Source organism: Oncorhynchus gorbuscha, linkage group LG06 (assembly GCF_021184085.1).
Source record: "Oncorhynchus gorbuscha isolate QuinsamMale2020 ecotype Even-year linkage group LG06, OgorEven_v1.0, whole genome shotgun sequence".
In the NCBI taxonomy this organism is placed as follows: Eukaryota; Metazoa; Chordata; class Actinopteri; order Salmoniformes; family Salmonidae; genus Oncorhynchus; species Oncorhynchus gorbuscha.
The window spans coordinates 33345509-33360540 of record NC_060178.1 but is presented as its reverse complement, the minus strand read 5'-3'; the positions used below and the strand labels follow the sequence as shown (position 1 = coordinate 33360540).

At 43.4% G+C, this 15032-nt stretch overlaps 1 protein-coding gene across 4 annotated transcripts; it reads right to left on the bottom strand.

Moving 5' to 3' along the window:
- Positions 1–69: 69 nt before the first annotated feature.
- Positions 70–14850, bottom strand: cep135 (centrosomal protein 135). Of its 4 annotated transcripts, none has more exons than XM_046353035.1 (24): positions 14592–14842; positions 14101–14228; positions 13796–13986; positions 13458–13625; positions 13139–13280; positions 10375–10588; positions 9962–10177; positions 9793–9858; positions 9441–9591; positions 9089–9324; positions 8778–8933; positions 4825–5043; positions 4454–4605; positions 4239–4354; positions 3964–4118; positions 3802–3857; positions 3504–3672; positions 3214–3324; positions 2821–3006; positions 2412–2603; positions 1402–1604; positions 1176–1280; positions 888–1043; positions 70–711 (listed from the first exon to the last, which is right to left on the bottom strand). In XM_046353035.1, the coding sequence occupies exons 2-24, from the start codon at positions 14211–14213 to the stop codon at positions 690–692; spliced, it is 3495 nt and encodes a 1164-aa protein (XP_046208991.1). In that variant the 5' UTR covers positions 14214–14228; positions 14592–14842; the 3' UTR covers positions 70–689. The 4 variants fall into 4 exon arrangements, with proteins under 4 accessions (XP_046208991.1, XP_046208990.1, XP_046208989.1 ...); XM_046353034.1 differs by having other exon boundaries at positions 72–711; positions 865–1043; positions 2412–2621; XM_046353033.1 differs by having other exon boundaries at positions 78–711; positions 2412–2621; positions 14718–14850.
- Between the last annotated feature and the right edge of the window lie 182 nt (positions 14851–15032).

The window sequence follows — 15032 nt, the reverse complement described above, 5'->3', positions numbered from 1 at the left end:
CCAATAACACATTTGTATTTTGTAAATACATTTTCCTCTACACTTTTATGGAAATCTCTTATGGGTCATTTAAAGGCTGTTGTGTTGTCTCTGATGTAAGGTACAGACGAGTGCAGTGAATTTGTTTGTACAAAACTTTATTTGAATGAATAAGTTATTAATTTAGGCATAATGGGAATAATATGTAACATTAAACATGTAAAAAATATCACAGAACACAAAGCTGAACTAATGACCTATTCTCCTATCAGTGGTCTAATAACCAAGTCCAGGTTCTTATAAATACATTTGGTAAAAGTATATCAGTCCAATCACCTATGGATCTCCCAAGTATAAGCAGAAAATGTACAGTACCTCCAAGGTACACTTCAATTTGACAATACTATTAGTAGCTCAATTAGTCTATTTTTTTCCATGGAGAAACATAATATAGACAATCAAATTCTTCAAACAATTGGCACTGGAATTATCTTTGGTGAGAGGACGGCATGATTTCAACTTTGATCCAAGTTATTGCATCCTTCATAGAGAAGGACGGTGGCATTTTAGACCATTCGAAGCATTTTTGTTGGACACAAGAGTTGCTAAGTTGTGTGTGAATCATTTGTGTGATGCGTCCAAACTGATACCCTTACAGGCTTCTCACGCACTCACTCCAGCTCCTTCATTTCCCTGTCTGTCGGGTGTCTCTACTCCTTAAAGCTCACAATTCTGTGGAGGAAAAGGGAAGTCGCATCAATTACAGGCTTGACTACAAATCAGTGTGATCTATAAAGTCTGTTTTATAGATGCTAGGGGATCGCAGTGATTGCAGAATGGATATAAAAGTAGGAAGTGGTGTGATGTGTCTGTGCAAGCACGTACGTAGTATTGTGAGTGTAACTCACTTCTCTGGTGACCGGTCGGTAGAGCGCTCTGGAGTTCGCAGGATGGACCGTTCCGGGGAGGGGGGACGGGGACTCAGAGATCTGCTCAGGGGGGAGGAGCTCCGCAGTGAGGAGAAAGACATACCTTGCCTGCGCATCTCCTGCACAGCCCTCTCACTGAGGTAGAGAGACAACAAGGGCATGAGGGACAGATAGTAGCTCTCAGCCTTTTCAATTACATGCAAACAAACATTTGGATTATTGAGGTAGGTGACTGATAAGCTGGACACATAGAGTCATTCAGCTCACCGCTCAAAGCGCTCAGTGGTCAGCTGTCTCTTCAGCACGTCCATCTCTGTCTGCAGCTGAGAGACTTTCCCTCGGAGTAGTGAAACCTCCCTGGCATGCCCTGCCCTGCACACACACACAGTAACTTATCTTTATTAAATCAGTAAGACTCAAGATTGTGTGTAATCAGTGGGTCTGTGAAGAAGTACATTCGTTGGCCCGAGGATTCTTTAGGACCTTCTCTTACGTTTTGCTGTCAGCTAGGGCGAGTCTGTCCCGCAGAACCTTCAGCTCCGACTCCCTCTCGCTGGCGCTCAAATGAGTGTGGAACTCCTTCTGCCGATTGGAGGAGAGAAGTGTCTCTAGGTTACGGACAGTCAGCCTCTCACTGGCCAGCTGCTTCTTCATCAGCTCTGCCTCCGAGCGCACGTCCTCCAGCTCTCCTGTCATCTACGAGAGCAGCACAAGCTCATAAACAGACATAATGAAAGGCAGAGTCGACACTACACAGACTCTTATAGCTGAGGTTCCTGCATTTAGCCTGTAAGGCCTGTATCGCAACTTATTGGTACATGCATTGCGTGTGTGTGTGTGTAGTCAAAAGTTCCAGGGTTCTTTATTTTTACTATGTTCAACATTGTAGAATAATAGTGAAGACATCAAAACTATGAAATAACACATATGGACTCAAGTAGTAACCAAAAAAGTGTTTGAAAAATCTAAAATATATTTTAGATTCTTCAAAGTAGCCACACTGATGACAGCTTTGCACACTCTTGGCATTCTCTCAATCAGCTTCATGAGGTAGTCACCTGGAAATATTTTCAATTAACAGCTGTGCCTTGTTAAAAGTACATTTATGGAATTTCTTTCCTTCTTAATGCATTTCAGCCAATAAGTTGTATTGTGACAAGTTCAGGGGGTGGTATACTAAAGATAACCCTATTTGGTAAAATACCAAGTCCATATTTACTGAGTAAAAAAACAATTTTATATATATATATAGCAATGGTGGAAATGTACACCACACACGTGTGTGTGTTTATATTTAAACACACACACACACACACACACACACACACACACACACACACACACACACACACACACACACACACACACACACACACACACACACACACACACACACACACACACACACACACACACACGTGTGTGGTGTACATTTCCACCATTGCTAAATTTATGAAGGGAAAAGAAAAGGGTGGAGGACTGAGATGCGGTCAGTTTGCTCACCCTCTCCAGCTCCATGCTCTTGGAGGTGAGCTGGCGGGTGCTGAGCTCTTTGCTTGAGTCCAGTTTGACACAGAGCTCCCTGACAGAGGCCAGGTCAGACAGCAGGACAGTCTTCTCCCCCCGGGCCGCCTGCAGCTCCTCCTCCAGCCGGGACATGCCCCGGGCCAGGGACGACACCTGGGCCTCGTATGCCTGCAGGGCATTCATGTGCTATAAGGTTGGGACAGAGCAGGCATCCTCATCACCAATTGCAACAATGCAAGTGAATTCAGTACAGTAGATATTGGGTAGAGGTAGGCAAGAACATATCATAAGCTATTGGACATTTTAAACAAAACTCAAACTCTACCCATTTTAAGCTTTATCTACAGCATTTTTCTCCACCCACATTGCCCCCCCCCAGTCTCACCTCCTGGATCTCTCTCTCCTGATGTCCCACAGTCTCTCTGAGGTGTCGTCTCTCTGTGTCTGAAGAGAGCAGCTCCAGGCGGATGGAGTTGTTGAGGCCCTCAGCGTGCTGCAGCTTCAGCTCCCGGTCCTCTGACTCCCCATGGGCCATCCGGAACCGCTCCAGCATCTCCCTGTTCTCCTTCTCCTGGAAGACAACATTATTTAAATCAGTTAAAAACTATTGGAAGGACTCCATAGCAACTGGAGGATGGCTTAAACACTGGAAAACAGCCATTATCAATTCCAGTAGATACATCATAATCCAATTGTAATATCTACACTAGAATACAATCCCTTTGAGGGAAACATCTAGTGTGAATATACTACTGCTGTGTAGAGTGTTACTGCTTACCTTCGCAAGCATTATATTCTCTATCCTGGCCACTTCTGAGATGTAGGAGTGAACTCTCATCTTCAGCTCGTCTTTCTCATGCAAGGCCTCTTCCATCTCGGCATGCACAGCCTGGACACACAACACGTGCAAATGAGACCCATGAAAACGGAGTATGTATGAAATGTTTGCATCCCAATTAAATAAAATAACTTGTAGGGTAAACGTGCCCCCAAGTTAGATACGTCTATTGTGGGTGACAGAATTTTGTTCTGTTCACAAAAGCTCCGTTATCCAACTGTGCGCTGTACCTGGTTCTCCCTGGTCATAGTGGCTAGGTCATCCTGTAGTCTCCGGTTCTCTCGCAGGGCGATCTCTCGGTCTCTCCCCACTCCAGACAGCTCCTCCTGGGCAGAGTCAAGTTGTCTGCGTAGACTGGCTATCTCCCGCTCACGGCTGCTCAGTGCCCCCTTCAGCTGACTGCAGGTACAACACAATATCACTGATCCACTCGCTCACCACACACACACATATATATTCAGTAGACATGCCTCTCACACAAATGCACGAACAGACAACTCAAAACACACAAGAAGAGTGTACACTTACTCTAGGGAGTTCTCCATGTCTTTAACAGTAAGTCTAACTTCCTCCAGTGTCTTCTCCTGCAGAACGAGAGACGGAACAGTGCTCACTCTGCAGGACTGCCTACTCCTATAGTTCTAGACCCTCTAACATGTACAGGCCAGTTACTGGTATCTAGTGCCCTACCTTCCTGGACAGCTCGTCCTGCAGCAGGGCCAGGCTCTCAGTCTTCTGGTCCACGTCATCCTGCAGAGCATCCTTCTCCCTGTCCAGAGCAGAGACAGTCTTCTGGAGCACAGTAACTCCGTCTCTCTGGGTGGAGCCATGGCGACTCAACTCAGCTGATGGAATTATTTATTTATTTAAACAAATATTTTAAAAAGCATCTCAGAAATAAACAAAGGGAAACAGTGTGTAAGATATCCAGGTCTAACTAACCCCTGCATCCACAAACCCCTCACCTATTTTCTCCTCCAGTTTCTCCATCTGCTGGTGAGCAGCATGGAGCTCGTTGGTCTTCACAGAGAGCCTGTGTTGTGTGTCAAACAGAGACTGTTCCATCTGCTCCTGCAAAAGCCTGAACATAGAGCGGGAATTAGCCATTTCCCATCACTACATTACATAAATGACATCACATCCACGCAAAGAAAGACAGACGGACACCGACAGACAGTACCGTAGTGCGCTGGACTCAGCTCTCTGCTGGGCCGTCTCCTCTGCAGTGTGGACCAGGGCAGTGGAGCGAGCCTTCAGCTCCTCCTCTATAGCCACCCTGCCATCCTTCAGCACTGACACCTGAGACCGCAGGTCCAGACGCTCCCTCTCCAACTGGGGACCAAAAACACACACCATAACACACTCTACTCCTGGTACATCATGCATGTAAGATCAGCTGAGGTGGTAATAATGTCAGAGGCAGACATGATTGACAGCGCAGTACACGGTGGTTGTAAAATCTGTGTACGGTGTTCTATCTACAAAAAGTAGTATGATCAACTGTGACAGGATCATTTGGCTTTGATTTGGTGAGAAGTTGATCAGTCTCACAGTCTTGATGGTGTTTTCCAGGTTCAGGATCCTCCGCTCCTCTTCCTCTCGGTCTGTGAGAGCACAGGTCTGGGCAACTTTTAGTCTCTCTCGGAGTGTGTCCCTCTCGGAGGTGATCCTTTGTAGGACAGCATCAGCCTGCTCCCTCTCCTCCTTCAGCTTCAGGACCTCTGTGGACAGCTCTGATCCTGTACGGACCCGCCTCAGCTCCTCCTGAACCTACAGTAAAGACATAGATATTAGAGGTCGACCGGTTAAACGGCATGGCTGATTAATTAGGGCCGATTTCAGGTTTTCATAAAACGGTAATCTGCCTTTTTGGCTGCCGATGATGGCCGATTACATTGCAATCCACAAGGAAACTGCGTGGCAGGCTGACCACGAGTGCATCGTCAAAAGGACCTTGTGGCTGCAAGGAGCCAAGGTAAATTTAATGCTAGCTTGCAACTTATCTTATAAAAATCAATCAATCTTCACATAATCACTAGTTAATAACACATGGTTGATGACATTACTAGTTTAACTAGCTTGTCCTGCGTTGCATATAATCAATGCGGTGCCTGCTCATTTATCATCGAATCACAGCCTACTTCAACATCGCCAAAGGGGTGATGATTTAACAAAAGCGCATTGGCGAAAAAAGCACACTCGTTGCACAAATGTGCAGTTGAAGTCGGAAGTTTCCATACACCTTAGCCAAATACATTTAAACTCAGTTGAACTATTCCTGAGATTTAATCCTAGTAAAAATTCCCTGTCTTCGGTCAGTTAGGATCATCACTGAGTCAGGTTTGTAGGCCTCCCTGCTCGCACATGCTTTTGCAGTTCTGCCCACACATTTTCAGAAGCTTCTAAAGCCATGACATCATTTTCTGGAATTTTCCAAGCTGTTTAAAGGCACAGTCAACTTAGTGTATGTAAACTTCCCACTTCCCACTGGAATTGTGATTAATTGAAATAATCTGTCTGTAAACAATTGTTGGAAAAATTACTTGTGCCGTGCACAAAGTAGATGTCCTAACCGACTTGCCAAAACTATAGTTTGTTAACAAGAAATTTGTGGAGTGGTTGAAAAACGAGTTAATGACTCCAACCTAAGTGTATGTAAACTTCCGACTTCAACTGTACCTAACCATAAACATCAATGCCTTTATTAAAATCAATACACATAAGTATATTTAAAGAAATTCATGTTAGCAGGCAATATTAACTAGGGAAATTGTGTCACTTCTCTTGCGTTCAGTGCAAGCAGAGTCCGGGTATATGCAACAGTTTGGGCCGCCCTGGCTCGTTACGAACTGTGAACTAATTTGCCAGAATTGTACATAATTATGACATAACATTGAAGTTTGTGCAATGTAACAGCAATATTTAGACTTAGGATTGTCACCCGTTCGATAAAATATGGAACGGTTCCGTATTTCCCTGAAAGAATAAACATTTTTGTTTTCGAAATGATAGTTTCCGGATTTTACCATATTAATGACCAAAGGCTCGTATTTCTGTGTGTTTATTATATTATAATTAAGTATATGATTTGATATAGCAGTCTGACTGAGCGGTGGTAGGCCGCAGCAGCCTCGTAAGCATTAATTCAAACAGCACTTTACTGCGTTTGCCAGCAGCTCTTAGCAATGCTTGAGGCACAGCGCTGTTTATGACTTCAAGCCTATCAACTCCCGAGATTAGGCTGGCAATACTAAAGTTCCTATAAAAACATCCAATAGTCAAAGGTATATGAAATACAAATGATATAGAGGGAAATAGTCGATGCATAATTCATATAATTAACTACAACCCAAAACTTCTTAACTTCTTTGGGGTACCCCCTTCTTCTCAATTTCCACCTAAAGACATACCCTAATCTAACTGCCTGTAGCTCAGGCCCAGAAGAAAGGATATGCATATTCTTGATATCATTTGAAAGGAAACACTCTGAATTTTGTGGAAATGTGAATTGAATGTAGGAGAATAACACAATAAATCTGGTAGAAGAAAATACAAGGAAATAAACACAAGTTTTCTGTTCTTTATTGTTGCGGCATCATATTTCAAATGACCAAGAACAGCCAAACATATAGATAGGATGCTGGGGATGATTTTAATTAAGAACTTTTTTAAAACATGTTTTTTCACCTTTATTTAACTAGGCAAGTCAGTTAAGAACTAATTCTTATTTTCAATGACGGCCTAGGAACAGTGGGTTAACTGCCTGTTCAGGGGCAGAACGACAGATTTGTACCTTGTCTGCTCTGGGATTTGAACTTGCAACCTTTGCAACCTTTAGGGGCTACTCTGCCGCCCCAACATAAGATGGCAACAATAGCCGAGCAAAGTTTTAGACAGATAACTTAAATGAGCGAGCTACATGACATTGAGCATGAAGTCACCCAGGTGTCCCACACAAATGTACCCAAGTGGCCAAATTGGTACAGCGATACATTTTGACGGTAATAACTATATACAAAATACATAAATGCTATTCTAACACACACCAAAAAATATTATTATTATTATTTGTTTTTTTAAATAACAAGGCTAACTATTTACTCGGTCTCACTTTCTCTATCAATTTCCTCTATAATTTGGGTTAAATCTGTATACCTAGACTTTGTTTTAGCTTTTCCTGATTTATTCGCCATAATTGAAATATATAAACTGAAAATGCAATTGACTATGTACTGCTATGCGTAACACTTGTGGCTTCGTCAAGTAGGATTTGCAATGGCGAATGAACCTCTTTTACAAAGGCTGGTCTTCGAACGTATAACCATTACATATTGCCGTTTACCTCAACTCATTGGCTATCTTCCAAGCTAGATTTCAAGATGATCAGTGGTCATTGGGCCAAAATACAGTCAATCAACAATAGACCGGTCCTACCATTGGTGCGCAATGAGGTCATTGATTGGTGTCTTCAAATCGGTTTGTTTCGGTCAATACATCCCGGGAAAAGAACCATCACGTATGGTTGTGTTAGTAACAACTAGAGGATTGCAATGAAACCAACCATGACTGGATAAACGTTTATTTAGTGTGTGTAATTACCACGAACGCTTCGTCCAAAGTTGAATGAGACGGAAATCACGACGCAAGCGGTTTACAAATGTTTCGTGTTCGGCTATAAAAATGGATGTCATCAAACAAAACGAACATTCACTGTGTAGTTAGGACACTTGGCATTGCCACCAGAGGAAGATCTTCAAAGGTAAGCAATTTATTTTTAATGTTATTTCTGACTTTCGTGACGCTAATGCTTGGTTGGAAAATGCTAGTAATACTTGTGTGTGCGGGGAGCTGTCCTCAGAAAATAGCATGGTTTGCTTTCACAGTAAAGCCTTTAGGAAATCTGACACAGCGGCTGGATTAATAAGAGGCTCATCTTTTAAATGATGTAAGATGCATGTATTTACAAGAATGTTTACTATAACAAATGGTGTATTTATAATGTTAGCGCTCTGCAGTTTCACCGGATGTTGGCCTGGTGGGACGTGAGCGTCTCACCTACCCTAGAGAGGTTAACTTGGAATATTGAAGAACTGGGAATATTGAACCACCAGCTTTCACATGTTCTCATGTTGGGCAAATTGGTGAGAAAAAGTGTTTAAAAAAAAAAAACCTTTAAAAAAGGGTAGATTTGCAGGAAATTAGCTTTAAAACCAAATTCTCTCCGCCAACAAGAGGGGTGTAAACAGTTTGGGGTCGCGAGGTTGGAGTTTGTTACTATACCGATAAACATGATTATTATATGACAATATCCATCCAGACCTTTGCCATCTAGAAAATGTGTGACCGGACAGTAGTAGTACTTGAGTGCCGCCGTCATAGACACTGGCTTTCAAATACTGATCCAACGGAGGAGGGTGTAAGATGTGTATTTGAGACTTTAAATGTTTGGTACTACACTGAAACAATCTTTTTCATTTGATATGCCACGTCCTGGCCTGTCTCACCTTTTTGCACTGTAAACTAAGCTGGTCCCGCTCAGCAGTAAGGGCCTTGACGTTGGTTTGGATGTCCTCCATGTGTCTCTCAAAACCCAGCAGTACAGCCTGGAGCTCATCTCTCTCCTTCACTGTCCGGGAGAGCTCCAAATCAACATTGTCCCCCTAAATAACTCAGAAAAATAAATGATTTACCATACATGCAAACAAAATAATGATATAAGAGGCTAACTAGTACCATGAGTTTATGTACGTATATACAGTAAATAAGAACATAACTATGTATTCTTTGCATTAGTATAAATGGCTGGCTCTTTCACCCTGCCATGCCAGCCTGTTCTCCCCCTGGGGCTCCTGCCTGGGCTGCTGCGGGTGTTGGTGTGGTCCATGACGCCTGGTCCCCTGGCCCTGCGGTAGCGCTCAGCCTCCTGTCGGTAATAGTCCCGCTCCTCTTCCAGGCTCCTGACAAATGCGTCCAGGCGAGATGGGGAGCGGTCCTTCCCACACACACCGTGTTTAGACCTCATGCTCTCCAGCTCAATCACCAGCTCTTTATCTAGATACAGCAACCAGAGTCAGTTGGGCTTAGGCCAGCTCAGGCCAACTATAATCAATGAGAGACATTTGAGTCCCAAAGTTCCCGTGAGACAGGAGAAAAACACTGCTACTCACCAGCATCAGTCATTTTCTCTAGTTTGTCCTGAAGCCTCCTCTTCTCTTCCTCCAGGAAGTTCATCAGTCCCTCCATCTTCTCATTCTGCTCCCCGAGCTCCCCCAGCTGGTTCCTCAGACGGTCCTTCTCGTAGTCTCCCTCAGCGTGGTCCTAAAACATCCAGTCAGAGGAGTCAGATACAACTATGATATTGTGAGTAAAATGCTGCACAGATTCAAGTTTCCCTTTAACAACTATCTGATGTGGTACTGTAACAGATAGACATTCTCTAGTCATTGAGACGCTAAGTTTTAACAGGAACGTGAAGGCTACAAGCCTTTATATGCCCAATAAATAAATAAAAAGTCATACCCTTCTTAACTTTGTGATTACATCTTCCAAGTCCTCCAAGGCTCGGTGTTGCTTTTGGATTTCTTTCTGAGGAGAAAAACAGGCCACAGATTTTCCTCAAATTGAACCCTCTGTCTGTCTTTATACAGTACTCCTCCTGTTCCCATTTATCATCTTCCTCCTTTCTCACCTTGGCCTCCTGTAGTTCCAGGTCAGCAGTCTCCAGCACCAGGTCCTTGTCCTTCTCCAGCTGCTTGGCCAGGTGGTCTATGTGGGTGAGCTCCTGACACAACTCCTGGTTCTTGGCACTGAGGTCCGCCACCTCGGTGGATGCATCCTGCTTCCTCTGCTGCAGCCCCTGAACCTTCTGCTCCAGAGTCCTGTTAGTCTCCTGCAGGTACTCGATCTGGGAACACGACACCGAGAGGTCAATGTGTGGTAAGTGCTCAAAGGACTTTGGCAAGCCTGAGTTAATGGTTGTTGGTGTTGACAGAAACAAGTAAGTTATTTGTGGTCAGTTTCAATTTGAGGGTAGGTTGCGGAGATCAATTCAATGTGTGGGTAATACCCATTGTGTGAAGTGGGTCAGGTTTCAGTTCTTACCTGCAGGTTAAGGTGGGCAATCAGTTTCTCATTGCTGATGGTCTGAGCCTCTAGGGAGATGACATCATAAGGACGCCCTCCATCAAGTGCTCGACTAAGACGTTCAATCTCTTTGTCTCGCTCCTCAACCTGTATGTGCAGGTGTTTGATACCGCCCTGAGCTCTTTCAAGGTCTAATTTCAGTTTGGTTACATCCTGCTGCAGCTCCTGGATCCTAGGATAAAATTAATCACAAGTTATTACTAGGACTGTAATGGTACACATATTGTATTGGACTGGGGGGGGGGGGGGGTATATAGATAGATATTCTAAAATGGATTAAGAAATATATATCCTCAATCTACACACAATACCCCATAATGACAAAGCGAAAAATATAAAAACAGAAATACCTTATTTACATTTACAAGTATTCAGACCCTTTGCTATGAGCCTCGAAATTGAGCTCAGGTGCATCCTGTTTCAATTGATCATCCTTGAGATGTTTCTACAACTTGATTGGAATCCACCTGTGGTAAATTCAATTGATTGGACATGATTTGGAAAGGCACACACCTGTCTATATAAGTTGACCGTGCATGTCAGAGCAAAAACCAAGCCATGAGATTAAAGGAATTGTCTGCAGCATTGAAGGTCCCCAAGAACAGTGGCCTCCATCATTCTTAAATAGAAAAGTTTGGAACCACCAAGACTCTTTCAAGAGCTGGACGTGTGTGTGTAATCCATTTTAGAATAAGGCTGTAACGTAACAAAATGTGGAAAAAGTCAAGGGGTCTGAATATTTTCCGAATGCACTGTATGTATGTACACACACACTAAGACCTGCTTTTTCAGACTGACCAGGTGAATACAGGTGAAAGCTATGATCCCTTATTGATGTCACTTGTTAAATCCCCTTCAAATCAGTATAGATGAAGGGGAGGAGACAGGTTAAAGATGGATTTTTAAGAATTGAAACATTGATTGTGTATGTGTGCCATTCATAGGGTGAAGAAGCAGGGTGAATAGGCAAGACAAAATATTTAAGTGCCTTTGAACAGGGTATAGCAGTAGGTGCCAGGCACACCGGTTTGTGTCAAGAACTGCAACGCTGCGAGAGTTTTCCACACTCAACAGTTTCCCATGTGAATCAAGAATGGTCCACCACCCAAAAGACATCCAGCCAACTTGACACAACTGTGGGAAGCATTGGAGTCAACATGGGCCAACGTTCCTGGGGAACACTTTTGACACCCTGTAGAGTCCATGCCTCAAAGAATGCAACTCAATATTACGAAGGTGTTCTTAATGCTTTGGACACGATCGATAGTGTCATGAATCTCCTGGCTGAGGATCCAAGGCCTCAGATCAGCTTAGCAAATGGCTGACGATGACCAGACCTTGGAAAGTGTACGTACTGTTTATGTCAAGATTCCATCCAATACGTGGTGTAGACACATATTGTTGGTGTAGACAATATGCAAAAGGTTGAAACTATTTTTGTAAAGATAGGAATGTGATTTTAGTTCTCTAACGAGATCAGTTTTTGATTATACTTTGCACAGCAACTAGCCATGCCCCGAATAAGGTCAGAGAGCTTGTCAGCATGATGGAACTGCCCTTTTCAACCAAGGTGCTTAAAAGGACTGGGTAAGAATGAATATTTCATACCAGAAGACGTGAGACCATGGTCCATACGTTGAAATGGTTGGAAACTCTAAGGAAATAACCTCACCTACCAGACCAGAAAAGCGTGGAGCGTTAGCTACATGTGGGAAATGGTTGAAACAGTGAACCAACACGAGGTGAAGAAGATAACCTCACCTACCAGACCAGGGTACTGCCAGTCTGCAACTGCGTGTGTAAAGTGCTTCAAACTCTGACTAAAGACACGAGGTGTGAAGGAGAAAAATTGCATCTTAGACAACCATTGGTGTATCTAAGTAGCTGCTGAGGAAACAGCCCATTGAAGCCAGGACAACTAAGAAGGACATTGTGACCTCTAGTGGACAACCAGAGCCTTACACCAATCGACCCCTTCCTATAGAAGAATTGATTGGTTGCATCAAAGACATACAACGAACAAAGACATCCACACGTAAATACATTCATTACTTCTTATTCCAAAACAGGCGGTGGTTCGTGTGCAAAGTAAATGGTTACTATGAGCGTAGTTTCCAAATGTACGATAAGTGTCTCTTTCGCTCTCACTTTTTTTTGTGACAGCCCCATTACATTACCCCGGAGTGGGAGATGAGAAGTACCGCGCTACAGACACGCCTCCTTTATGAGAGTCACAAATGCACATCTTATTCTCTTTGTAAGAAAACATTATAGCATAAGCCTATACAATGTCTGAATCATGTTTACATATTGATTTCACATGCATATTGCACATTATTTTAGTGTTGTTATTGAGTAATTGTGCATTTTGATTTAAGAAAATACTAAGTGTTGATATGGCACCATATACCTGATGAGAGCACAATCAGGAACACCAATACTTTCTATTTTCTAAAATAAATAAACATTAACTACAGTAACGGCTGGCATTGAATTTTCCACTGTACCGAAAGCGAATCGTGACCCCCAAACCCACAATACGTACTTTGGTAAACTGTTATACCCCTAGTTATTACAAAGTTAAAACATTGCATATATCTCTTTGATGCATCTTGATGTGAATAGCACTAGCATACTATTTAATTGTACATTGTTAATATGTTTAAATAAATACAAAATAAATTGCTTGAAAGTGATTAAACAGCTACAAGGAGTATCCCACCTGTCATCAGCCACCTGCAGAAGATCTGCGATGTACGGGTCATCAGGCTGCGCCACAGGTTGAGTGGGGCCAGAGGAGGGCGGGATAAGGTCATCAATCTGCATCCGCTGACGTCTGAAAGGAATGCTGTGCTTTTTCCCTCCTGCCAAATCATCATTAATGGAAACATTGTGGTGTGTGGTTGTATAGAGGCTGGATGTACACGTTAGAAAAACAAGACATGTAGTGGTGCTCTAGCTTAAGAACTTGAGTGAATAACTTGTGGGTGAGTAATAGAAGTATGAGGTGGATGCCAGTGGATGTTGGGTCTATGTCCTACCTGGTGTCTGCACCACAGCCTGCATATTCTTCTCCTGCAGCTGCTGAATGCGCTCAGTCTTGGCCTTGCTGTCCTTCTCCAGGGAGCGGACCTTGTGCACATACTGGTTGTTAAGGAACTTCAGGTCTGATGTCTCATGGTCCAGCTTTCTGATGTAGGCTTTGAGCTCTGAGACAAAGGGCAGTGACAGGTTTCATTTCAAAATATATGTATTCCCAGTGATAACAGAAGGAGTCAAAATGAATGGGTTAGACCAGTTATTTCTGTTACGAGAGGACAGTGGGATTCATATATGAATGGACTACTGCTTCACTGAGTGGCACTGTGTGGACTGATACCTCTGCTTACTCGCTCTTTCTCCTCCCCGAGTTTGAGGAGTCCAAGGTGCAGCTCGTTGTTCTCCCGGACCAGCCGGGCATTCTCCGTCTTGTATGGCTCAAGGAGGGCATCTAGATTACGGCTTTCTTTCTCAGTCTTCCCTGCATTGAGCTTGGCATTGCGCAGACTTTCTGTGGTGTGGATCAGATCACTGCAATAGAGGAAGAAACACACAAACCTCATTCACTATAACATGGGACGCAATAACATCTCCCTATACAACTGGTAATTTACTATCATGTCCCAGAGGTGAATATGTATTTACCTGAACAATCTTTCCACCAGTGGCAGGGTCTCGATTCCCAAAGGCTGTCTGTATCCCAGTTGATCCAGACGTTTCCGAAGGTTGATAAACTTCCTCTCTGCATTGGTGCTCATTGTTGCTGCAACAGTCTACAAAACAGGACATAGTAAAGATTCGGAGACAACTCCATCTGTGGTTATAGCTAGTTTATTTGCTGACTACGGTTTATTGACTACATAGCTAGCCAATACTATTGGACTAGCCAAAGATGGACTGGTAGTGCATTGACAACTGAAACGGGCTTCTATTGCACCAGAGCAAGTAACGTTAGCCAGCTCATTCATCCTATCAAGCTGCAGCTAGCTAGCTAACGTTAGCTAGGTCGTTCAGGCCAGGTAAAGTTATGGCAAACGGAAAAACAGGATTTCACTGACAGTCTAGCTTGCTATAGCTAACTTATATATTATTGCCAGTAAACTTTCATCAATTGTTAGTCGCTAAATTATACTCACAAATCTACGGTCCGGTTAGCTAGATAGCTAACTTAGTTAGCTAACGTTAGCTGTGATTGTTGACATCACTTCTGTAAACAAAGTTATCGAACAAACAACGCTGAAAAGACTGCATGAGACTCTCACGTATGTGCCAGGCGGAACACCTTGTAGAGGTTTGCGATGGTGGTCAGTCAGTACATGGATTTTTCATGAATGCAAAGCTGTCGTTCGACTCGCCCTGATCTGAACTAGCTAGCTAGCTTGTTCTCTGTCGGCGGTAAAGTAGTTTGAAAATGGCGCCGAAGCTCATCCCACTTCGCTTTAACTTCTCCATGGAAACGAGACACATGTCACCTGAACCTGTGCCAGTGAACATCTCCAAAGTCTTCAACGAGTTCAGTAGTAGCCTACACTCAGTTCTACTTCGCAGTTGTAGTTATCACTACATAATGAATGAGC